The 23,334-nt window shown below is 48.4% G+C and overlaps 3 protein-coding genes and 1 non-coding gene across 8 annotated transcripts in view; all 4 read right to left on the reverse strand.

The window, feature by feature from the left end:
* Window positions 1-9,996, reverse strand: part of Ptpn6 (protein tyrosine phosphatase non-receptor type 6) — a 19,391-nt gene extending 9,395 nt beyond the window's left edge. The window contains exons 1-3 of one of the 3 annotated variants that reach the window (XR_007342108.1): window positions 9,739-9,996; window positions 2,297-2,419; window positions 1,844-2,038 (exon numbers count right to left, since the gene is read on the reverse strand). Coding sequence is in view for 2 of the 3 variants with exons in the window: in XM_015500661.2 (XP_015356147.1) it covers window positions 1,844-2,038; window positions 2,297-2,419; window positions 9,739-9,752 (332 nt within the window). In the remaining variant the exon portion in view is untranslated. Of the gene's footprint in view, window positions 1-1,843; window positions 2,039-2,296; window positions 2,420-2,508; window positions 2,708-9,738 lie in introns of those variants that run through there. The other 2 variants (XM_015500661.2, XM_015500662.2) reach the window with 2 other exon arrangements.
* Window positions 9,997-10,439: 443 nt separating this feature from the next.
* On the reverse strand, window positions 10,440-12,381 carry CUNH12orf57 (chromosome unknown C12orf57 homolog). 2 transcript variants are annotated; one of them, XM_048787580.1, is made up of 3 exons: window positions 12,130-12,381; window positions 11,526-11,702; window positions 10,440-10,674 (listed from the first exon to the last, which is right to left on the reverse strand). In XM_048787580.1, the coding sequence occupies exons 2-3, from the start codon at window positions 11,647-11,649 to the stop codon at window positions 10,523-10,525; spliced, it is 276 nt and encodes a 91-aa protein (XP_048643537.1). In that variant the 5' UTR covers window positions 11,650-11,702; window positions 12,130-12,381; the 3' UTR covers window positions 10,440-10,522. The 2 variants fall into 2 exon arrangements, with proteins under 2 accessions (XP_048643537.1, XP_015356151.1); XM_015500665.2 differs by having other exon boundaries at window positions 11,996-12,378.
* On the reverse strand, window positions 12,310-12,371 carry LOC125611904. The gene has a single exon (XR_007342150.1). It is a non-coding gene; the product is annotated as a U7 small nuclear RNA (small nuclear RNA).
* An 812-nt stretch (window positions 12,382-13,193) lies between the features above and the next one.
* Window positions 13,194-20,547, reverse strand: Atn1 (atrophin 1). Of its 2 annotated transcripts, none has more exons than XM_015500664.2 (9): window positions 20,346-20,547; window positions 20,058-20,195; window positions 19,801-19,914; window positions 17,183-19,200; window positions 16,763-16,985; window positions 15,654-16,350; window positions 14,644-14,787; window positions 13,950-14,130; window positions 13,194-13,765 (listed from the first exon to the last, which is right to left on the reverse strand). In XM_015500664.2, exons 1-9 carry the CDS (start codon window positions 20,370-20,372, stop codon window positions 13,732-13,734), a joined length of 3,576 nt encoding a protein of 1,191 aa, XP_015356150.1. In that variant the 5' UTR covers window positions 20,373-20,547; the 3' UTR covers window positions 13,194-13,731. The 2 variants fall into 2 exon arrangements, with proteins under 2 accessions (XP_015356150.1, XP_015356149.1); XM_015500663.2 differs by having other exon boundaries at window positions 17,183-19,203.
* Between the last annotated feature and the right edge of the window lie 2,787 nt (window positions 20,548-23,334).

Below are 23,334 nucleotides of genomic sequence, written 5' to 3' on the forward strand. Positions count from 1 at the left end.
TTTTTTTTTTTTTTTTTTTTTTTTTTTTTTTTTTTTTTTTTTTTGGTACCACATTGATTGCACTTAACCTCCGAGCCACATCCTTAGCCCATTTTTATTTTTTACTTTGAGACAAGGTCTCACTAAATTGCTTAGGACCTCGCTAAATAGCTAAGCCTGGCTTTAAACTTTCGATCCTTCTACCTCAGCCTCCAGAGCTGCTGGGATTACAAGCATGCACCACAATGTCTGGCTTTAACAACAACAAAAAAAATTATATATACATATATTTTTTGTTTTGTTTTGTTTTTTTTGTTTTTTGGTACCAGAGATTGAACTCAAGGACATACAACCACTGAGCCACATCCCCAGCCCTATTTTGTATTTTATTTAGAGACAGGGTCTCACTGAGTTGTTTATCATCTCACTTTTTGCTGAGGCTGGCTTTGAACTCTCGATCCTCCTGCCCAGCCTCCTGAGCAGCTGGAATTACAGGAGTGCACCTCTGTGCCTGGCTTTTAACAAAAATATTGATACAAGTATGTAGGCACCGAATCTCAAAACAACGGAAAACTTAAGCGGGCAACTCAATGGTAGACCTCATGCTTGGTATAAAGGCCCTGGGTTTGATTCCCAGTACTGGGGAAAAAAAAAAAAAAAGACTAAAAACTGCAGGATCAAGGTTCAAAATCACTTCAACAATCAATACACAAATACAGGACAAGGGTAAGTTGGTCTGGCCCTAGGAGTCCATGGGATAAAAAGCCTAGGTTTATTCTGCTGCCCTTTACCTTAACAGATTCTGTTATTGAGATGTAACAGCTAAAATGAGCCATGGTGGGACTGAGGTTGTAGCTCAGTGGTAGAGCGCTTGCCTAGCATGTGTGAAGCACTGGGTTCAATCCTCAGCACAACATATGAATGAACAAATAAAGTAAAAAATCCATTGGCAACTAAAAAAATTATATATATATAATTTTTAAAAGTGAGCCATGAGGGCTGGGGATGTGGCTCAAGCGGTAGCGCGTTCGCCTGGTATGCATGCGGCCCGGGTTCAATCATCAGCATCACATACAAAGATGTTGTGTCCGCCGAAAACTAAAAAATAATAAATTCTCTCTCTCTCTTTAAAAAAAAAAAAGTGAGCCATGAATTTTAAAAAGTGAGCCATGGTGTAATGAGGAACATTTATGTTCCCCCTCCCCTCACCCATGCTTTGGGAGAACCACATAGGGATAGTCAGCCCAGTTATAGGGGCCACACCTTTGCAGCAAAAGTATGGAGGAGCTGTTTTGAGTATTACCCTATGTCCAGAACATTACACCCTGTTTTCAATTACCTATGTTTGGGCCAAAGGACTGGCCAAACTCTATCCAGTCCCAAAGGATAAACCTACCCTCAAGGGGTTGCAGACAAAAAGCACTGAGTGTCCTAATGAAAGTGAATTGAGTGACCATCCTCAACATCAACATCTCCTTATACTAAGCAGGCTGGAGCGGGGAAGTTGTAGGAAAGCAGATTCAGCTCCATAGAAGGAAGAGCTTTCTAGAAACAGAGCTGACCTGCTAGGAAATGCCAGCCATGAGGAGTGGCCTCCCTGTCACTCAGGACTGAGTTGCCAGGTGAGAGGGACCCTGGAGAAAGGCAAGGTAGACCTCTCTTGCTTCCTCAGGGGCACAGGGGAGGGGGTTAGTCTTATGAGTCACTAGGACATGAGGAAAGACGCTCAGAACCCTGAGATGGAGCAGGATGGGGAAGGGATTGCAAGCAGACAGTGCCAGGGAACCAGGTGCTCGCCTCCCTGACAGGTAGGGAGAAGGCAGCTGCCTCCATAGGGGAGAGGGTCAGGCTGGGTGCCCCTCACCTCTCACTGGTGGGGTCGGAGCAGTTAAGTGGGTACTTGAGGTGGATGATGGTACCATCGCGGTCCTGCAGGACGCCCTGCTGATGGGTGTAGTACTCCACCAACTCGGTCAGCGTTGCAAACTTCTCCCCTCCGTAAAGGTCGTAGAAATCCCCTGAGTTCTGGATCCGAATATGGGTCACCTGATCCCCCACCCTGCAGGGCAATAGGCAGGGAGGCCAGTGGGTGCAGGAGCAGAGGTGGAGTTGGGTGGGGGACAGGCTGGGGGTCCCGAGTTTGAGGCACACAAAGGCAAGGGATGGACACAGGGATAGGAATGTGAAGGGGTTAGGGACAAGGATATGAAGGAGGCATAGGGTCTGGGGAATGGGCACTGCCCTGGAGAACCAGGAAGGAGTGCTCAGAGACTGAACTGGCACAAAAAACCTGCCAAAACACTGGAGGGTCACTTACCTGACAGAGAGAGAGAAGTCACCCTGGTTCTTGCGACTAGGCCGAGCCAAGAAGCTTCCATGGACCCCTCGGCCCTTGAGCAGGGTCTCTGCATCCAGTCCGCTGAGGTCTCGGTGAAACCACCTGAAAGGTCCCCCACAGAGTGTGAGAAGAGGTCCCTTGGGCCCCAGGGCTCCCTTGCCTCTTGCCTTCTGTGGGTTCCAGGCCCTTACCTCACCATCCTGGGGGCTCCAGAGAGGAAGGGGGTGCAGGGAATTGGGTGGGAGGTGCCACCTGTCTGAGCAGGCGGAAAACTCTGGGGCTAATCCTCAATCGTGGTCCTCAGCGTCCTAGCCACCTCGCTACCTGACGCCCCAGCGGTCCTGGTTCTGGGGCTGCCACTCCACTGGCCTGGGGCAATAGGGCGGGGACAGGAAGGGGCGCGGCCGACCCCTTGGGGGAACTCACTTGTACTTCTCTTTTCAGAACAGAGCAAGGGAGAAGCAAGAGGGTGGCAGGGCCGGGGGAGGGGCCCACTTCCCACGCATCTGCCATCAAAGGCTCAGGAGCATGGCACTGCGCATACGTGAAAACTCAAGAAATAAGGACACACATGTGCCTTGGACCCTCCAGACCAAGATCATGCCTCACACACGTGACTTCCCACAATTCCACAACATTTCTGCCTCCTCCACCAGCTGCTTCTACACAGCCTTTGCTGGCACAAGTTAATAATAATGGTGACAGTGACAACTATCATTTAATGGAGTGTTACTACACACCAGACTCTAGTAAAAACATTTTTCACATGCCTTTTGTGAATTATTCCTCACCTTAGCCCTATGACCCTACTACCATCTTTATCCCCATTTTACAGACAAGGAAACTGAGGTTCAGGGAGTTTAAGGGGCCATACAATTAGTAAATGGTAGTTCCAACCAATGATTTTAATAATATGCCAGCCCTCAGGGCCTCAAAGAACAGAAGTTGAGAGACCCCATGTCTAAAGTCACTGCCTTGGGAGAGGACAACTCCCTAACAGCAAAACCTTGCAGAAGCTTAAGAGAGGGAAGGGTGCCCTCCTGCACCCATCACACCTCTGAAGGAACAGACAACACGAGCCCTGCAAAGCCCTGTCAAACTTGAGCCTTTTCTACTTCTAGTCCCTAGGCCTTTGCCCTGTCCCAGGACTCAGAGCAGGCACTTGTCTCCTGGGGTCAATCTCCCTGCCATGGCAGACATTCTCAGGACTGGTTGACAATTGAAGCTATAATAACTGAAAGTTTGGGCTGGGGTTGTGGCTCAGTGGTGCAGCACTTGCCTAGCAGGTGTGAGGCACTCGGTTCAATTCTCAGCACCGCATATAAATAAATAAAATAAAGGTCTGTCAACAACAACAACAAAAAAAATTTAAAGAAAAGAACTAAAAGTTTGTCTGTACATGAAATCCCAAGTACAAACACAAACACCATCAAGCCAAGACCAGAGGCTAGTTGCTCAACAAAGGACACAAAGAAACCCCTATTGGTAGATTCCCTAGGGACAGAGATGGGAGGGATCACACATTGTCATTACACCTTTACTTAAATTTTAATTTTTACAGCACCAGGCACTGAACCCAGGGCCTTGTACATCCCAAACAAATGGTCTGCCTCTGAGTTATATCCCCAGCCCTTTTCTTTGTTTTATTTATTTATTTAGAAACAGAGTCTCATTAACTCATTAAGTTGTTAAGACTGGCTTGTGATCCTCCTTTTGCACCTCAGCTTGCTGCATAACTGGGATCACAGGCATGTGCCAGTGTGCCTGGCATCCTTACACCTTTCTGAATGTTGTAAGGGGCTAAAATTGTACTCAGCAGTAGAGCACTTGCCTAGCATGTGTGAGGCCCTGGGTTCCATCCCAGAACCACACACACAAATGTTGTATAGTGGTTATGTGTGACCTTTATAAAAATATTTTTATTTTTATAAAGGTCACACATAACCACTATACAACTCTCTCCCATCACTATAAACTGACTGGGAGAGAGTAATTTCTAGAAAACTTTTTAGGGGTGCTGGGAACACTTTTCTCCATCTAGACAGTATTTACATAAGTACTTTTAAATGTCAAGATAAGCTGGGAGTATAGGTCAGTGGCAAAGCACATACTTAGCATGTGTAAGGTCCTGGGATCCATTCTTAGCACCAAAATAAATAAATTAATAAAAAGTGTGAAATTAATCAGGTAGGCTTAATATTTTATTCATTATGCATGTGATAACTCAACAAAAAATAAGAGAAATAGCAGGGCACAGTGGTGCAACTCGGGAGGCTGAGTCAGGAAGATCATGAGTTCAAACCTAGCCTCAGCAACTTAGAGAGGCCCTAAGCCACTCAGTGAGACCCTGACTCTAATAAAATATTTAAAAGGGCTGGGGATGTGGCTCAGTGGTTAAGTGCCCTTGGGTTCAATCCCTGGTACCCAAAAGGAGAGACAGAGAGAGAGAGAGAGATAAATAACAAAGTGGTAAAGCCCAACACAGTCTGAGAGTGTCACTCAGTGGTAGAGTGCTTATCTAGGATGCATAAGATGCTTGGTTTCATCCTCAGCACTGAAAAAAAAAAAGAGTGTAATATCCCTATGACAGCATTCATTTTATCACTTTTGAAAACATTACTCAAGTATCATTTTTCCCCAAAAAATTAAAATTGTTTTCTCTCTTTTTTTTTTTTTTTTTTTACCAGGGNTTTTTTGTACCAGGGATTGAACTCAGGGGCACTTAACCATTGAGCCACAGGCCCTTTTTTAAAAAATTTTATTTAGAAACAGCAACTCTCACTGAGTTGCTTAGCACTTTGCTAAATTGCTGAGGCTGGTTTTGAGCTTGGGATCCTCCTGCCTCAGCCTCCTGAGCCACTGGGATTAGAGCCTGGTTTAACCTTTTTGGTATTTCTCTCTTATGGCTGTTCTTGGGAAGTTGCTTGGTCAATTTGTCACATGGTTCAACTTTGACTACACTTTCAGTTGAGACATTAAACCCTGAAAGATCTGGAACTCCCATGGACTCTGCCCACACCAAGAGGTAGGAAGAATCTGTACAAAGTTGGTTCCACCAACTTTGGAGAGAAACCACTGACTGACATCCTAGCTTGCGTCTCCCAACATTCAGAGCCTAGCACAGTGCCTGGCACACAGAACGTGTCCAGTGAACAAACACATCAATACATGTGCACAGACAAGGTCACAAGTATATCTTCTTGGTCCCAAACACACCTTACTTGGTCTCTACAGATGAGTGCACACAAGAGCACACCACTCCCATGTGCACAGTCCCACCAGACCCACTTCATGATCCAGGCAAAATCCCAACATGGACACACAATTCTGATTACAAACTAAATTTCAGGTGCATACTCAGCATCAAATACCCATTACACCCATCACATTCTCCCTCCAAGGTTAAATCCACCTGGTGGCAAGGAACAAACTAGGCACCCAAAACTCCTGATCCATGGAAGAGGTAGGAATTTCTTCCAGGGGTATCAAGCCAGAAGACAGACTGATACTCAGATGAAATTCATAATCCCCCTAGGCACAGTGGTGCAAGCATGTAATGCAAGCAATTTAGTAGGCTGAGGCAGGAGGACCAAAAGGTCAAGGCCAATCTCAACAATTTAGCAAGGTCCTATCTCAAAATAAAATAAAAAGGAACAAGCACATAGCTCAGTAGTAGAGCTAGTAAGTGTGAGACCCTCAGCTCAATTCCCAGAACAAATGAAAAACAAAACAGCTGGGCACAGTGGTGCATGGCTATAATCCCAGCATTTTGGGAGGCTGAGGCAGGAGGATCATAGGTTCAAAGCCAGCCTCAGCAACTGAGCAAGGCCCTAAAGAACTCAGTGAGACCTTGTCTCTAAATAAAATATAAAAAAGGGCTGGGGATGTGTTTCAGTGTTTAAGTGCCCCTGAGTTCAATCCCCAGTACCAAAAAGAAAACCAACCAATAAAAAAAAAAGTATAATCCTGCTGTCCCTGGGCAGGAAAATAAATAATAACAACCCTCCCTTATGATGGCATAGTACACTGAAGTGGACAGAACACTTGCACATAAACAGTCATCCCTCTTGGACCTCGGACAGCTCAGTAATCATTCAGAAAAGTATTCTCTTGGGAAGCAGGGAGACAGAAATCAAGATCAGTGGTGATGCAGGAAGACAGGCAGCCTGGAAGAGCAAACAATGTGAAATAATCCTTAGTCGTTGGACTTTTCTGAGCCTCAGTATCCCCATCTGATAAATGTGTTTAATAATATTTTCTAAATATGATGTAAAATATTAACCCATCAATTCTGGAGGCTGAGCCAGAAGGATTCCCTGAGCCCAGAAGTTGAAGGCCAACCTGGGCAGCATAGTGAGAACTCATCTCAAAAAAGAAAAGCCAGGTGCAGTGGCATACACCTGTAATCCCAGTGGCTTGAGAGGCTGATGCAGAAGGATCACAAGTTCAAAGCCAATCTCAGCAACTTAGTGAGGTGAGGCCCCAAGCAACTCAGCAAGACCCTGTGGCTGGGGATGTGGCTCAGTGGTGAAGCACCCCTGGGTTCAATCCCTGGTACCCCCCCCCAGAGAGAGAGAGAGAGAGAGAGAGAGAGAGAAATAAGATGGCAAGTGGTAGAGTTCAAGAGTTCAGAGACTCCTGAGATGAGGGTGTCCCTGGGCCAGGGTGAAGACAGGTATCCTATCAGGTTGCCTCATATAGTCAGCGGTCGGTATCTGAGAGTTTCTCATCTGCGGGTTCAACCAACCATGGATGGAAAACTATCTCTCTATGTATGTATTTATTTATTGGTACTGGGAATTTTATTCAGAGCTGTTTTACCACTGAACCACATTCCCAGACCTTTATATTTTTTACTTTAAGACAGAGTCTCATCAACTTGCTTAGGGCCTCACTAAGTTGCTGAGGCTGGCCTCAAATTTATCATTCTCCTGCATTAGCTTCCCAAGTCAATGGGATTACAGGTGTGGGTCACTGAACATGGATAATGGAAAATTTATATGTTTTAATTATATCTGTACTGAACATATATAGACTTTTTTCTCATCGTTATTCCCTCAATGATACAGTGTAACAAGAATTTACATAGCATATGCATTGTATTCAGTATTGTAAATATTCTAGAGGTGATTTAAAATATACCAGAGGATGTGCAAATGTTCTATGCAAATACTGTACATTTTATTCATTCATTCATTCACTCATTCATTGGCGTACTAGGGATTGATCCCAGAGGCTCAAGCACTAAGCTACATCCCCAGTCTTTTTTATTATATTTTGAGACAGGGTCTTGCTCAATTGCAAAAGCTGGCCTTGAAATTGCAATCCTCCTACCTCAGCCCTTCAAGTAGCTGGGATTACAGCCATGCATGCCATGGCTCACGTTATACCATTTAACCAAGACACTCAAGCATTCATAGATTTGGGTATCTAGGTAGTTCAGGAACCATCTCTCCATCGATGCTAAGGGACCGCTGTATTATTAATTCTCATTCCAACCCTATTTGGATTTTTTGTTGTTGTGGGGGGGTACTGGGGATTGAACTCAGGGGCACTCAACCATTGGGCCATATCTCCAGCTCTATTTTGAATTTACTTAAAGACAGGGTCTCACTGAGTTGCTTAGTGCCTCGCTGTTGCTGAGGGTGGCTTTGAACTAGAGTTTCTCCTGCCTCAGCCTCCAGAGCCACTAGGATTACACACTTGCTCCACCGCACCCAGCCCTATTTGTTTATATTTATTGTCTGTTACTGGGGATTCTACTTCTGAGATATAGCACCTGCCACACCCGTATACACACACACTTTTCATTTTATTTTGAGACGGGGTCTTGCTAAGTTGCTGAGGCTAGCCTCAAATTTGTCATTCTCCTGCCTCAGCCTCCTGAGTAGCTGGCACACAGGCACATACCACAAACCCTATTAAGTTGCACTAGCCCAATTTTAGAAACAAAAACAAAGATTCAGAGATGTTAAGTAACAGCCAGAGTCACAAGCTAATGAGTGGGAAGGTGAACAAACCAAGTCTGTCTGGTGCCAGAGCCTGTTGCCCTGTCTACCACACCAACCACACTGTTGTGGGCAGACATGGGTACTAGCACATCCCATCATGGAAGATGGAGTGAGTAGGTGTTCCCCACAGAGGCAGGAGGCAACCAGAGTTAGCATGAACAGATGCACTTGAGCAGAGACCAGTGTAAGCAGGGCAGTGTGGCTGTAACAAATCTAGAGAGGCTGGGACCAGATTCAGAGGATCTCATATGTTTAGGATGAAGAACCAAGAAAGGATTCAGCCCTGGGAGAGGTCTTTTGAGCCACTTGATGAGAAAATGATCATGGAAGGAGTATGGAAGGGCTCGGGAACTAGAAGAGTCCCCATTAGTGGGGCTAACAATGACAAGGCATGTAGTGAGGGAGACAGTGTAAGCAGAAATGACACATATGAATGTAAGAAGCAAGAATCAGCAGGACTGGGGTGGGGGCAACCAATACACGAAGTCACCAACATTGTGTATGCAGGTTTTCACACATAATATCCAAACTCCAACAAAGTCTAACCTACCCTGGTCCTCCTTCCTCTCTATGGGTTCCTCTGCTATAGGCACACGGTCCTTTTCCTATGTGTTCCCACAGCGGGCTTTATATTCACCATTTCCTCTGCACAGAGGTGCTTGACTCCTGTCAGTTCAAATGTCACCTTCTCAGGAAGCCCTCCCTGACTCCACCAGCTAGTAATGTCACCAGTCTCTTGTTAGCACATGAAGTTGTTTCATTTCCTGTATAACATTTCTGAACATATGAAATAATTCTGTTTTATTGCATTATCTGTTCAGTCTGTCACCTTTCACTGGAATGTCAGCTCTGGGGGAGCAGGGACCATGTCTATCTCATTCACTCCAGTATCACCAGCATCTTTTTTTTTTCCCACCAGAATCTTAAACATACCTGGCACATAGCAGATACTCAACATGTACCCATTGAATGAATGTTGCAGGGGAGGGGGAAGTGAAGGGAAACAAAATGGAACCAAGGCCAGAGGTTGGCAAGTGCTAGAAATGGGAGTCTTCTCTGGTGTGCCTTTCAGACTATCATGTTTGAGGTGATGTGAACTACTCAGGGGAAAAGGTCCTAGATAGAAGGCAGAGAAGAGGTCCAGAGATTGGAGATAGAAATGTGATGGTGAGAAAAGATACACATCTATCAGGGGAAAAGTGTGAAAGAAAAAGGACAGAGAAGCATGAATGAGCCTAAGGGTCTTTATATCTTGTGGGGAGGAGAAAGTCCCCAGGGACAGGAAACAGGCATGGGCAGGGGCAGCAGCAGATTATAATCATGATCACGCACCTGTTGGGAATAAACATGAACAATGTCCCTCCCTCCCAAACTTACAGACTTTGGAACCCAGTGGTACAGAGGACTTACCCACGGGACAGCATCTCCTTGGAAGGATGGGGGAATCACAGACAGAGGGCCACAGGGGGTGGGGAGGAGCCAGTGGCACAGTTGTGCACAGTGGTCCAGGAAGGAAGAGCACGCCTGATCTCAGCCACTTCCTCCTCGATCCAGCCCTCCAGGCCAACAGCACTGAAAGGACAAGCCCCTGAACTAATTGTCTCCGGGGAAAGAACAGGTGGGGCGGGGCTGGTCTGAGACCGCCCACAGCAGCCTGCTCACCCCCGCTACCCGACTCTAGTCCAACGGGCAGCCTGCCAGTCCAGGGCTTCCTTCTCTTAAGAGGGGAGGAGCTACCTGCAGCTCCACCTGGAGTGCCAGCTGATAAAGCAGCTGCAGGTCCAGTAGGGGCAAAGACCAGGAAGTAATGCTGGCCAAGGGAACACCGACCAATGGGGAACCTCTCAGTCTATGGAAACCAAGGAGTTCAAGGAAAAACCCCGGAAACCCATTTCTCAAAGAAGGAGGTGCCACCTGTGTAGACCCACCCTCTCACCTGCCTTTCCGTGAGGGGAGGAGCCTTAGGCTCTCACTGGAGTTGGGTTGGGCACAGCAGGAAGTTACAAGAAGGACTTTCACAAGTGAATGTAGCAACCTGGAAAGGCACAAGGAATCCAAGGAGGTTGGGGGATAGGAGTGGGTTGTCAAGGTCACAAAAGACTGACACAGGATTAAGTCACAGGTACATTTATTTTCCTTTGAAACACCTGAGGTTCTTCCTCTCCCTTGCAGCAGCACAGGGAAAGGCCAACTCTCAGGAGGCAGCCACGCTGCCACCAGAAGCAGGCCCATGGGGCGGCAGCGTCATGGGTGGTAAGAACAGAGCCTTCAGCTTTCCTGACAGGCTGGCAATCTCAGGATCCTGGGCTTCATAGGATTTAACCAAGCGAGCAAACTTAAGGACACCTGGAAGAGGGAGTGGACAGTCAACTCACACTCTGGGGCCCAGTGTGACAAAGACAGCTAGTGGGGGGTGGAGGGTGGCTTGAATATGAAATACTGGCTCTGCAGGGTTTGGATCAATCACTTCTGGTCTGTACTGGTTACAACAGGATGGGATGCAGTGAATAAAAATATCCCAGAAATAGTGTGCTGCTCAGTCTGAGGTGGGCCATTTTAGCACTAGCCACAAGAACCCCAAGTATGAACATCCATGAGATCCCATATCTATAGCGGGACACAGGAAGACAGTGGGGCAGCTGGACTGAATCAATGCACACGCTTGGGAAATTCAACCTCTAAGCCTTGAACTGATTAGCTGAAACACCTTTCAGGAACTACAGAGTGTACTGTCATGCAGACATCTTGCTAAAACTACCAAAACGATGGGGTTCAAGTTCCTAGTACTTGTTACCCCGGGCACGTGTTTTGCTTTAAAGTCTGTTCCATCTTAATATGGAAAAATGGTGTGACTATTATTTTACTAATAGTAAAAACAAAATGCACTTAGAGGGCTGGAGTCGTAACTTAGCGGTAGAGCTCTTGCCTCGCGCGTGTGAAGCACTGGGTTCGATTCTCAGCACCACATATAAATAAGTAAATAAAATAAAGGTCCATCAACAACTAAAAAATATTTTTTAAAAAAATGCATTTAGGACGTCGCCTGCAAAAGTTCATGGTAGGTCTTGGGCTGCGTGTGCCAATACTGTTAGATTGTGGCTGCCGCCCTGTGGCAAGAAAGAGGACGGCAGCACTGGGGCCCACACATTCTGCGCCCTCCCCCCAACCACCCCACCGCCGACCCGCGTCCGACCCACCTTCCCCGTCGCAGCTGAAGCCATAAGCTTTGATAACCTCTTGTTGGATCTGCGTGGCCACGGGCAACACGAATTGCAGCATCTTGCCCATGTCGTTGCACGCATTGTCTCTAGCCTCATCCATGCGCACGGCGTTCTCCGGGGCCGAAAACGCCTGGATCACCTCCGCCAGGACCACTACGCACAAGATGCAGCCCAGGGAGGCGTCCCGGGGTGGGCGCCAGGACATGGCCGGCAGGCCCAGCAGAAAGCGCAGGGAAGAGGGCGGGGAATTAGTGAATCGAGAACGTAAGTAACCCGGTAAAGCTCATAATCCGAATTCCACTAGGAGCAAGGACCCCACATAGGTGGAGGAAAGGGACAGTATGCCATGCCCTCCGTCCCCGTTTCCCGCGGAAAGTGGCTGGGTCTTTGGCCCAGTAACCCCCACCGCAACAGGCTACCCAAACCATGACTAAGGTGCTTCTCACCCTTGGCCTGCTCCGCGCTCAGGGGCGCGGGTTGGGCCGCGGCAGACGCCATAGAACGACGAAAGCTGCACGTGCAGCGAAAGAAGATATAAAACAAAAGACGGGAAATGAAAAAACCTAGACAAACAAGCCACCTCCTACAGCAGTCCTCAAGGCTGGTGGAGGCGGAGGGGAAACAGCATCATCCGTAGCCGGAAGTGTTAGCTGAGCCTTAATTTCGGTGACTGTGAATTCCTGACTGTATTTATTCGGGAAAATAAAGAACTGCACCAGCCAATAAGAGCAATTCTGTCGTTACAGACAAATCATGGGAGAGGGGCTTTCCGGCAACTGCCAGAAAGCCTGCTAGACAAATTCTAAAAGAGCTGCAACACTTATAAAAGAAAGCATGGAGCCAACTTGGGGTGTACATTAACTCCACTATTAGTGAGGGTGAGATCAAAGTGGTGCTTTTTCGAACCCCTGCTAATGTAGAAGCAATAGGACATATTATGACCTTCGGTAAGAAAAACAATATTCTAAGGAATTTACTTAACTGATTCATTTCTAGAGTTTGTGAATGTTTGATTTCATGTATGCAAATGAGCTCTATGCTGACTGGCTGAGAAAGCAGCCAATCACAGCCCCTTTCTTAAGAACCAAGACAGTGATTCGCAGCGTGAAAGCTCAAAACGAGAACCCTTCGGGCCTTTTAAAATGGCTTTGTATAGTTGTAGGTCGTGCTGCATAACGCTCTATATCCTTTCCCTTCCAGGCGTTTGGAATTGTCACCCACTGAATGCCAAGTCCTAATCACATGAGTTTACTGAAGCTACACTCATCCCGCTCGCACTTCATAAAGTGCCTCAGACTATTCTCGGAAAGGATTCGCTACCCTGAGGTTCTCATTAGAGGCCTCAGGTGGCACCTAGTAGGATCAGTGATGGGAACACCTCCAAGATTTAAGTAGTTTCTTTGATCTGGGTTTGCCAGATGTAGGCTCATCCCAGGCCTCTCCTTGCTGGGGTCAAGGAAAGGCCTAGCACCATAGTATACCATTGCTAGCAGAGCCAAGAATCTGAGTTCTTCTGAGGTCCCTGTTCAACTCTTTTGGGTCCCTACACCCAGTTCCTTAATAATCCCATCCCTTCCCACTTCCCTGTTGCAACAAGACCTCACCCGAACCCCCTTAGCCCACAAAGAACAAGTCACAGGCATCTTCCTGGGGAGTTGTGAGGATGTTTTTGTTTGGTTGGTTTTGGTTGGGATGTTTTTTAAAGAGCATCATATAGATATTTATATATATAAATTATTAATGTGGGGAAGGGTAAGGGGCATACATCGCAGAGGGGGCGCGCACACAGGGATTGGGAAGGGGCAGGGCAGGGGCGGCACACGATGCTACGCAAAACAGCCACATCTAACAGATGAAATAATCACACCAACGGGGTGGGGAAAGGGCAGTGACCACCGAGGGCTGGGCATAGGGGAGGAGGAAAGCAGGGCACAAAAGAAGAGGGACCTGGTCCAAGAAACTGTGCACTTTCCGTCCCCACCTTTACCACCTCCCCACCTCTGCCTTGTGCACACCACCTGGGCCTTGGCCTTCTGTCTGTTCCTTATTTCCTCCCTCCCTCTGCCCAGCTGTGGAGGCCCTGCAACTGAATAGCACCCTCTCCTTGGCTCTGGGTGGCAGCTAGGAGGGGGTCCTTCAAGGTTCAGATGTAGGAGCCATGGTGTTCTCTTGATTGAAGGTTCTACAGTGGCTTGTCACTTTCTTTCTTCAGGTGACTAGGGAAGAAGTGATGCATGGCAGAGAAATGAGAGACTGAGATCAACTGTGACCTTGTCTTCTTCACAGATAAAGATGGAAAGCAGGGGGTTCCTCCCCTAGGATTCTACTTGCCCTGCTGCCCATCCCATGCTGGCCTAGCCCTTCTTCCCTGACTCGTGGTCTATGAACACCCCACAGTACCTGTAGTAGTCCTCCTGGGCAGGTAGCGGCACACTGTGCAGCGGGTGATGGGCATGCAGCCACTGCTGCTGTTCCAGCGCTAAGCGCTGCAGCTCAGCAGACTGCGCGTGCATGGCCTGCAGCTGATGAGCTGCAGACATTGGGGCAGAGAGGGAGGCTGGCAGGTCCCGGTAAGGAGCAGCTGTGAGTAGGAAAGCAAGGGGCACATGACTGATGGATACTGAGTACATGCTTTGGGCCAGGGGTTAGACAGCCATTTTACATACAGAGAAAACAGTAGAAAATAAAGTAACGCTGCCCATATTGCAAGCTGCCAATGGTGGAATGGAATTAGAAGTCAAACCTCTTAGCCTGGCCCTAAAACCTGAGCCTCTCTTGAGCAAAACCTCAGCTCTCCTATTTTTTTTTATTTTTTTTTGTATCAGGGATCAAACTCAGGGGCACTCAGCCATGAGCCACATCCCCAGCGTTATTTTGTATTTTATTTAGAGACAAGGTCTCACTAGTTGCTTAGTGCCTCACTTTTGCTAAAGCTGGCTTTGAATTCATGATCCTCCTGCCTCAGCCTCCTGAGCTGCAGCTCTCCTATTCTTATTCCAGCTATTCATGCCTCCCAACTCCCACTAGACCCATCCCCAATACCCGCATTCTGTCCTCTCATTAGTGCTTCCCTATCCCCAACCTCTGTCCTTACCAAAAAGCTGGTGACGAAGAACTTCGTTCTCGTGCAGAGGGTGAGGAAGAAGGGGGTTAGGGAGGGTCCCAGCTGGGTAGGGGATCCGGGTAAGGTGAGACCCTGAGGCCAGGGGGTCAATGAGAGGGTGCACCGAGGCAGAGGCTAGAGGGCAGAAAAGAGGAATGTGTCACTAGAAGGCATGTTTTGGTAAAAACCATGCATTTGGGTGGGGGATCTGAGTCTGGGAAGAAACATGGACAAACACAAGGGGATCCAAAGTGGAACAAAGGTAGAATGGAAGCACTAGAGGCCTGGGGGATGGACAAAAAGAGACCCTGCAGGAGTAGGGACACACAGATGTCAGATTACAGTTGCCAGAGGGTTCTGAGAATGAGGAAAGAGAGAGTAAACTTACTTTGAGAAGGTGGGAGATGATGGAAGTTTAGAAAATGAAACAGGAAGAGTAGGGAGATTAAGAAGACAGAACAAGAGATCCCAAACTGAACATGAGTGTAAGGCTAGGCTGGGCAATGTTTGTAAAATATTATAAAAGTTTCTTATAAAGAAATATGGAAAAAGGATAGTAAGTAAAGCTCATTATTGCCTGTAACACCCAAAACAAAGTTAAAGAGCCCTTTCTAGGGGGTTTCAGACCTAGAGATGGGAAGAAACATAAAAGATCTCCAGCTGGAACAGAAGGAAAGGATGGCAAGAAACAAGATTTGAATCCAGGGGAACAAGAAAATTAGTATGCTAAGGGCTTTGGGAAAAGGGATGCAAGGATGGAAAAGTGGTGTGCCCTCAAAAAGACTCCAGCTTGGGCCTCTATCAGAGGGGAAGGGGCGTGGAGAATGCACAAGCTCTACAGCTAAGCAAGTGCATGGAGGAAAGTCAGGGAGGCAAAAATCAGGGGAGCTTTCTCAGGAGAGGTTCTGTCAGAACAGTAAAGGGAAGTGGGTCTGAGAAACAGAAGAGCCCAATCAGGTAAGGCAGCCCCACAGGTCAAAGCCAGGAAGCAGGGGTCTCACCTGCATGAATGGCATCCTGCTGGTGCAGATGCAGGTGAGAGTGGATGTGAGAGTGCTGGTGGTGATGAGGGGTCACGTTGAGCATCTGCAGCCGGGCCAGTGGGTCATTGCCCAGGGCTGCCACCCTTTCAGCATGTTGCCTCTCAGCTGCCAGCCGTTCAGCATAGGACATGTCAGGCCGCAGGGCTGGCCCAGCTGCCAGCGCTAGACGTTCTCGCTCCAGAGGCCCCAGGCTTGGATGAAAAGGGAAAGGGTGCAGGCCAGGAGGGCCAGGCTGCAGAGCCAGGCCCCCATGTCGGGGGAAGGGATCCAGGCCTGGCCCAGGGACCCCATGTAGGGGTTCCAGCTCACTTGGCTTCACCTCGAAGCCAGGTTTGAGACGATCACGGAGATCTCGTTCACGGGCTTCCCGCTCCCTCTCCCGGGCAGCTGGGTCACTGCTGTACAGGGCTGGGACATTGTAACCCAGAAGCCCCGGGTCCACTGCCCCCAACGGCACGTAGAATGGATGGTTGCGATTGCCAGGAGACATGACATGCGGTCGGGCATATTCACTGAGAGTGCGCAGGGCTGGAGTGTCAGGACCCAGGTAGGGGGGCACTGTAGCTACAGCACTACCAGGCTCAAATGGAGGGCGATGGGACACTGGGCCCAGAGAAGGGCACTCCACTGGAGCACGGCCCTCCTGCGCCAACTTCTGTGGGGTAGAGGAAGAAGCGGAGTTAAAAGAGGACCTATGAGGATATTTGGCTAGTCCCAAGTTGCCCAACTGTCTGAGCAACTGAATGCCACGATGCTTATAAAAGAATGTTGCAACCCTGACTGTGAAAGAACGTCCCTGCACCCCGACCCCGCCGCAAATTTGCCCTTCTTGTGATCTACTGGTAGTCTGACCTGAGCAAGCCTTCCCCAAACTCAGAAATAGATTGCTCCCACTGCAATACTCTTGGGCTCCTAGTTATGGGCTGCAGTGGTTCATCCTCTCCGACAGGTGGCGAAGTGATTCTCGTCTCGCCCCTAGCCCCAGTCCCAGCCCATCCGGAGCCCAACTACGCAGCGCCAAGAAGGGAGGGAAAGGCGGCGGGTGGCGCATTTTGTGACGCACTTACCACGCTGCGTTCGAGCTCGCGCTCTTTCTCGCGCTCACGCTCCTTTTCGCGCTCCCGCTCCCGCTCGCGCTCCTTTTCTTCGCGCGCTCGCTGTTCAGCCTCGCGCCGCACCTTCTCCACCAGGTCGGCCCGCTTCTTGGCCAGCTTGGAGCCCTCCAGCGGCACGAAATACAAGTCGCTGCGCGCGCACGAGTTGAAGCCGCGGTCTAGGTGTTTGTTAAACCTGTGGGGCGCGGAGGCAGTACGCGCTCAGTTCCTGCTAGCCGCCCGGCGGCCATCCTGCTCCATCCTCAAAAGCAGCCTCCGTGAAGGCAGAGAGCTGTTTAGTGTACTTCTAAAAAAACACCACATAAACACGAGGCTCCAGTGTCCACCGTACCCCGACTCCAAACCCACCGGCACCCGACCCAGGCTGCTCACCTGGCAGACTGACTGGCGTGGCTGGGCACATCTACCACCTTGGGAGGGGGCGAGGGGCTCCGGGCTGGGGGCACGGGGCTCTCTGGGGTCTCGTACTCCTCAGTTGGCTCTTGTTTGATCTGTGTGGCACTCAGGGGTGGCCCTGAGGCAGGGGCCGCAGGTGGTGGCGGCAGAGATGACAGGCTTGAGGGCCCTGCAGGTGGCAAGGGCCCAGGCGCCACAGTAGGTGAGCCTGGCTTGAAGGTCCCTGGGCCTGCTGGCGGGGAGGTGCCTCGAAAGCCCGGTGGGGTCCCCGTTCTGAAGGAAGGTGGTGACCCAGGCTTGTATCCCGGTGGGGTGGCTGTCTTGTAGGCCCCGGGGGACGAGGCTCTCTTGCCATAGGGTGGGGGCCCGGGTGGGGAAGCTGTTTTGTAGCCTGCTGGCGAGGAAGCCACGGTGGCAATGACCGTGGAAAGGGTAGCAGAGGAGGTGGTGACCGGAGGCACCGGTGGGAAGGGGTAGGACGCCCCTTGGGGGCCCTGAGAAGGGGAGGGATGCGAACATGGGTAGGAGCCTTGAGAAGAAGAGGAAGAGTTGGAAGAGGAGACTGGGGGGCCACTGGGGCCTGCTTGGCTGTAGGACACCTGGCTGTGAGGTGGGGGCAGGTGTGTTGGCCCTGATGGATAGGGTCTCAGAGACCCTAGGGAGGGAGACATGGTGTAAGGGTGTGCATGGTGGGAGCCACTGCTCTCCAGGGGATGGGGATATGCTCCAGGTGGAGGGGGCCCAGAGCTTCCATGATGCTGCTGCTGCTGCTGCTGCTGTTGCTGTTGCTGCTGCTGCTGCTGCTGTTGCTGTTGCTGCTGCTGCTGGTGGTGATGGTGATGTGTTGGGGCTGGTGGGTGTGCAGTGGATTGGCCCCCAGAAGTAGGGAAGGGGCTTGGATGAGCATTGCTATTGGCCAAGAGTCGACCATAGGGAGGAGGTGGAGGGGGACCCTGGCTCCACACAGCCTGGGATGGGAGGGAAGGCTGAGTATACTTCGGTGGCTGATTGGAGACAGACAGACTTGTTGGGGGAGGGAAGGAGTGGGGATAACTGGGCAATGCCTGGGAAGCTGGGTACTGGGAAGCAGAGGAAGAGGAGGAAGAAGTGGAAGAAGAGGCTGCCACAGAGCTACTGCTAGAGGATGAATAAGGATACCTCATTGGGGGAGCTGGAGCAGAAGAGGAGGAAGTAGGAGGCAGAGGGTGGGGTGAGGGAGCCAGAGTTGGGCCCTTTTCTGGGCCTGGAGGAAGTCCACCCATGCCCTGACCCATGGCATGAGGAGAGGGAAGATGTCCAGGGAGTGGCTGGGCCCCTAGGCCAGGAGGAGAGGCTGAAGCGTTGTTGAGGGGTCTCAGGGCAGGTGGAGGAGGCAGGTTTGGTGTCACATGAGGGAAAGTGGCTGGAGGTGGAGCAGAGGTTAGATTTCCACCACCCACTGGAGTATTAGGTGGCTTTGTTGGGGGAGCACCACTAGCTCCAGAGCTTGATATTGAAATGGGGGTTGTGGGTGGAGGGTGCTGCTTACCCCCACTAGAGGCCCCCACTGAAGAGGCAGCCCCTCCTCCTTTGGGACCCATTGGGGGTCCGGATAAAACTCCACCAGCTCCCCCAGGATAGAGCTGTGGATGAGGGGGAGGGGCCCCAGGAGGAGCCTGGAACATTCGGGAAGTGGGGGGCTCCATGGGAGCATGATATCCAGTTGGTGTCACAGAGGAATGGGGTTCAAAGCCAGGATCTGGCTGTCGTGGGGTGCTGTCTGGTTGTGGAGGGGAGGGAGGAAAGAGTGGAGGTGGATGGTAGGGGCGGGCTGGGCCCTGGGACAAGCCAGAAGATGAATCGGAGTCATTCTCCACACTCCCAGGGCTGTAGATGCTGGGGGATGTGCTTCGGTTATCCTGGTCTATATCCCTAGGGTCACTGCTGCCATCATCGTTGAGGCTCCGCCCATCCAAGCTATCCAGATCTGAGGGAGACTGTGGCCGAGGGAGCTCCTGCTGCATAGAGAAGAGGGCCATGTTTTCCTTTCTCTCCCACAGTCATTTCCTCCTCACAGCAAACTGTTGTGCTGTGATGTGATGGGGATTCCTGCCATCTGGGGTTCCCCCAATCTCCCCACATCTCAGCTTTCCCAGCAACCAGGCTTATTTCCCTCCTTGTTCAAACCCTATTTCTTCTCAAGTGTTCATCTCAAGCATTTTCACCCTCTCCACAGCTTACTCCACATGCTTGTCTTCCACCACCTCATATTTACCCTCATCTCATCTCATTGACTCCCTTTAATTTTTCAACCCCCAAACCCTTGGTTCTCAAAAAGACCACTTCTGCATTTTCCTTATGACTTATTTGTTCCTTCCAGTAAGACTTCTTAATCCTTCAGTTCTTCCATTCTCCTTTAACCCTGCCTGGTCATCTACTGGTGTGACCAAAGCCAAAAGATCTGTCTGACATATAGACATGATCACTTTAATAAACACTAAGTTATGATTTTTCTCTTATATCCCAGCAGAGAGCAAGGTAGAAATGTGAGCAAAAGGAAGTTTGGGGAAAGAATGGTCAAAAAACGAGTCAGAATGGATAACAAGGTCTCCTACCTCCGTTTTGGTCTTTTTTGGTGCATTCGTCTCCTCACTTTCACTCTCTGAGATCTCCTCACTCCGGCCCTGCTTGGTGACTTTTGGTGTGGAAGCTTCCTCTACCCGGGCCTTCTGTGAAAGAGAAAGAAAATTCCTGTCTTCTTCCTCCCAACCCTCCACTGTTACTACCTTCTGCCAGCCTGAAAGCTCCCCCCATGACACACCCTTAGCCCCAGTGCCAGAACATCCTGTGTAAAGACCTGGGGACAAAATACCTTGGCTGTCTGCCTGGACTTCTCAGCTTTGCCATCACTGCTGGATGTGCTGACTCCTCCAGGGGAGGCCCGGCCCCTTGATCTCAGTTCTTCTCGGGGCCCAGGGGCCTCTTTCTTCCGTCCACTCCTCATTGACATCTAAGGAAGGAAGAAGGAGGCAAGTAATGTTTTTTATTTCACCTGACTTTATAATGCATCTTATTTCTGTTTTTCCTCTCTAGATCCTTCCTCCTAGTTTCTCTGCACCTGCCCCAACCTTTCATGCCTCTCATAGTAGCTATTACTCACTGAGTCTTTATTCTGTCGTGTCTTCATTCTTCAGGCTGTGGAGACCCCATTCTCCTCTGCCTGGGCAGCTGAATACAGAAACTTCTCTGCTCTGCCTCAAGCTCCCCACAGCCGTGGCCTGGGAAGCAGGTGTAGTCACCTGGAACGGATCTGTTTTCAGCAAAACCTGTTTGGAAAAGACCATAAGAGTCTTCATATTGGAGAACAAAATCTGAAAGAGGTACTACTGTGCCTGTCAGAGGGCTAAGTAGCTCAGCCCTGAGCCTTCTGGACAAGTGGGACAGTTAACAAGTCACTCATTGCTGGATTGCCCCATGGGTTATCTAAGCTGTTTAAATGAGGGAGATTCTACTCATACTACAATCTCTTATTTCTGGGGAAGGTAGAAAATTGAGATGTACCTGTGAGCTCCAATCCAGATCGCTCAGTTTTCCCCTTTATGATCACTAAAGAATATTTATGTACCTGTGAATTCCACAGAGCTTTACAAAGGAGGACAGAGAAATGAAGCTGAAGTATTAATTTATTAAGTGTCTTCCTTGTATCAAGCCCTTTAATACATGATATCATGTAATATTTACAATCAACCCTGAAAGGTAGGTATTAGTATTATTTTCATTAGAAGGGAACTTAGGCTCAAAGATTGTGTGACTTGCCCAACCTCCCACAGTGAAGACCCAATGACAGCCAGAATCAAGCCCTTGTCTCTCTTGACTTCAAACTCTTTCTTCTATACTTCGCTATACTCTCCTTAGAAGTTGGTGGGGAGAATTCTCAGAAAGCCTAGATCAGTCACAGAGATAAGAATTTTTTCATACCAGAGTAGGCAGAAGAATGTCCCATTCTACAATACATAGGAGCAGAGCCCAGTGAATTCCAAAATCAAATCTAAATATCCCCCAAGTTGCAGAACTTGGTTTTGGAGACCTCACAAAAACCCATCCTCCAATATGGTTGACTTTCCACATCCACTGGTTCTGTATCCACAGATTCAAACAACTATAGATGTAAAATATTTGGAGAGAAAATTCCAGAAAGTTCTATAAAATAAAACTTGAATTTGCCATACACTAAGCCCTATGCTGAATCTGAGAATGAAATAATGTCTAGATGTCCGCTGCTATAGCTTCCTGTGCCTTCACAGGTCCTCAATCTCTTCTCAGCTCTTACTGTTTGCCTCATGTCCTTCATATATTATGTAGTTAGGCCTAGGATGGCAAGTTGCCTCTTTCTGAACTGGTTTCCTCTGTTCTGAATACATACAGACTTGCTTTTCTTGTCATTATTCCCTTAGCAATACTGTATGACAACTATTTATGCCAACAATTTAAATAGCATTTACATTGTATTAGGTATTAGATGAGTTAAAGTGTATGGGAGGACTGCATAGGTTATGTGCAAATACTGCATTATTCTACACAGGGAACTTAAACATCTGCTGATCTGGGTATCAGCAGCGGGTCCTGGAATGAATTTCCTCAGACATCAAGGGAACTATGTGTTCCCTAAGGTTAGGAGAGAAGCCAGGCTTCACATTAATAACCAAAATATTAAACAACAACAAAAAAGACTCAAAAGATGAGTGAGCACACAATACAGATTTATAATTTTAAGCCTATCCTCCTGCTTGGCAAAGATGATACCTATCAATAGATATAGATGTTGTCATATATTGGTATCTCCATAGCCAGCTATTTTCATCTGCACTTGTTTGTATTTCTTGCTAAGAGTCAAGACTCCATATTACAGACCATATGATCTTTTGTGAGCAAAAAATGCTATTTTCATATAGTTTTCCTCTCTATATCCTCAGCTGATATAATTTATGTGTGTGTGTGTGTTTTCTTTTCTTGCTATTAATGTTTAAATTCAGCAACTTCAGTAGATCTTTCTTCTTGCTTTAAGTACTGCTAGCCTTGGTGGGACTGCATTAAGCTTGCCTACCTATCCTAAGTTAGAAGGCCTGCTAGGTAAATGGCATTTTCATATTCTATAGCATATTTTCTATAAGGAATACAAAATAATTACTTCTCATTCGCCCCCACTGAACCATATTGAGGGAGGCAACAAGGAATGCATCTAACCTTTCCAGAAAACTGGCGATTTACTTAAGAGTCACAAGATAGCTGAGACAGAACCCCAGGTCTGACCTTTCAACTGATGCTCTGCCCAGTGGACTAGTCATTCTCTTTTAACTACAGCTAATACCACATTTTTGAGTTGTTATGTATATTGGTTTTACTTAACAATTATCAACTGGAGGTGAGGGGGTGACACATGCCTATAACCTGAGCAGCTCAAGAGGCTGAGGCAGGAGGACTGCAAGTCCAAAGCTGCCCTCTGTAACTTAGAGAGGCCCTAAGCAACTCAAGGAGACCTTGTCTCAAAATAAAAAATAAAAAAGGTTGGGGATGTGGCTCAATGGTTAAGCACCCCTGGGTCTAATCCCTGGTACCTAAATAAATAAATAAATAAAATATATCAACTAAAAACAACAACAACAACCAAATCCAAAGAACAAGAACCAACAAAATAAAAGAAGAAAACAATCTTAACAATAACAGAACAGGGGGCTGGGGATATAGCTAAGTTGGTAGAGTGCTTGACTTGCATGCACAAAGCAACACACACACACACACACAAAAAAAAAAAAAAAATCAACTAACAGCAGAACAAAGATGGCATGGTGTATCTTTGCCAGTCTTCCTATGGCAGGGTGCCCCTCTCTCCTTCTCATCACAGAACCTGTTGACTAAGTCAGGTAAGACCTAGGGATCCAAAAGACCAGGGAAATTCAGAAATGTACCTGAATAATCAAGCAATCATATGTGCTCTTATTTTTTAATCAGCTGAAAACTGATAAAATTTGCAATGAATAGCTTTAAGGGAGAAAAGCAGTTATTAAAATGGAGGTAATGGCAGGGGTGACAGCAGGAATGGACAGAGTTGGGTTGAATTGAAAGTCTGTTTTTGGAACCTGAGCTGTGTT

Source organism: Marmota marmota, unplaced genomic scaffold, assembly GCF_001458135.2.
Source record: "Marmota marmota marmota unplaced genomic scaffold, marMar, whole genome shotgun sequence".
Classification (NCBI taxonomy): Eukaryota; Metazoa; Chordata; class Mammalia; order Rodentia; family Sciuridae; genus Marmota; species Marmota marmota.

Bases quoted from the DNA above. Each gene is read 5' to 3' on its own strand.
- CUNH12orf57 (XM_015500665.2), bottom strand. From the start codon at position 12,047: ATGGCGTCTGCCGCGGCCCAACCCGCGCCCCTGAGCGCGGAGCAGGCC. The intron at 11,703-11,995 runs GTGAGAAGCACC...TCTTGTGCGTAG, and splicing joins GAGCGCGGAGCAGGCCAAGG to TGGTCCTGGCGGAGGTGATC. The intron at 10,675-11,525 runs GTGGGTCGGACG...TCCCTCTTCCAG, and splicing joins CTTCAGCTGCGACGGGGAAG to GTGTCCTTAAGTTTGCTCGC.
- Atn1 (XM_015500663.2), bottom strand. From the start codon at position 20,372: ATGAAGACACGACAGAATAAAGACTCA. The intron at 16,351-16,762 runs GTAAGTGCGTCA...TCTACCCCACAG, and splicing joins GCGAGCTCGAACGCAGCGTG to AAGTTGGCGCAGGAGGGCCG. The intron at 14,788-15,653 runs GTGAGACCCCTG...TCTGCCCTCTAG, and splicing joins GCAGGATGCCATTCATGCAG to CCTCTGCCTCGGTGCACCCT.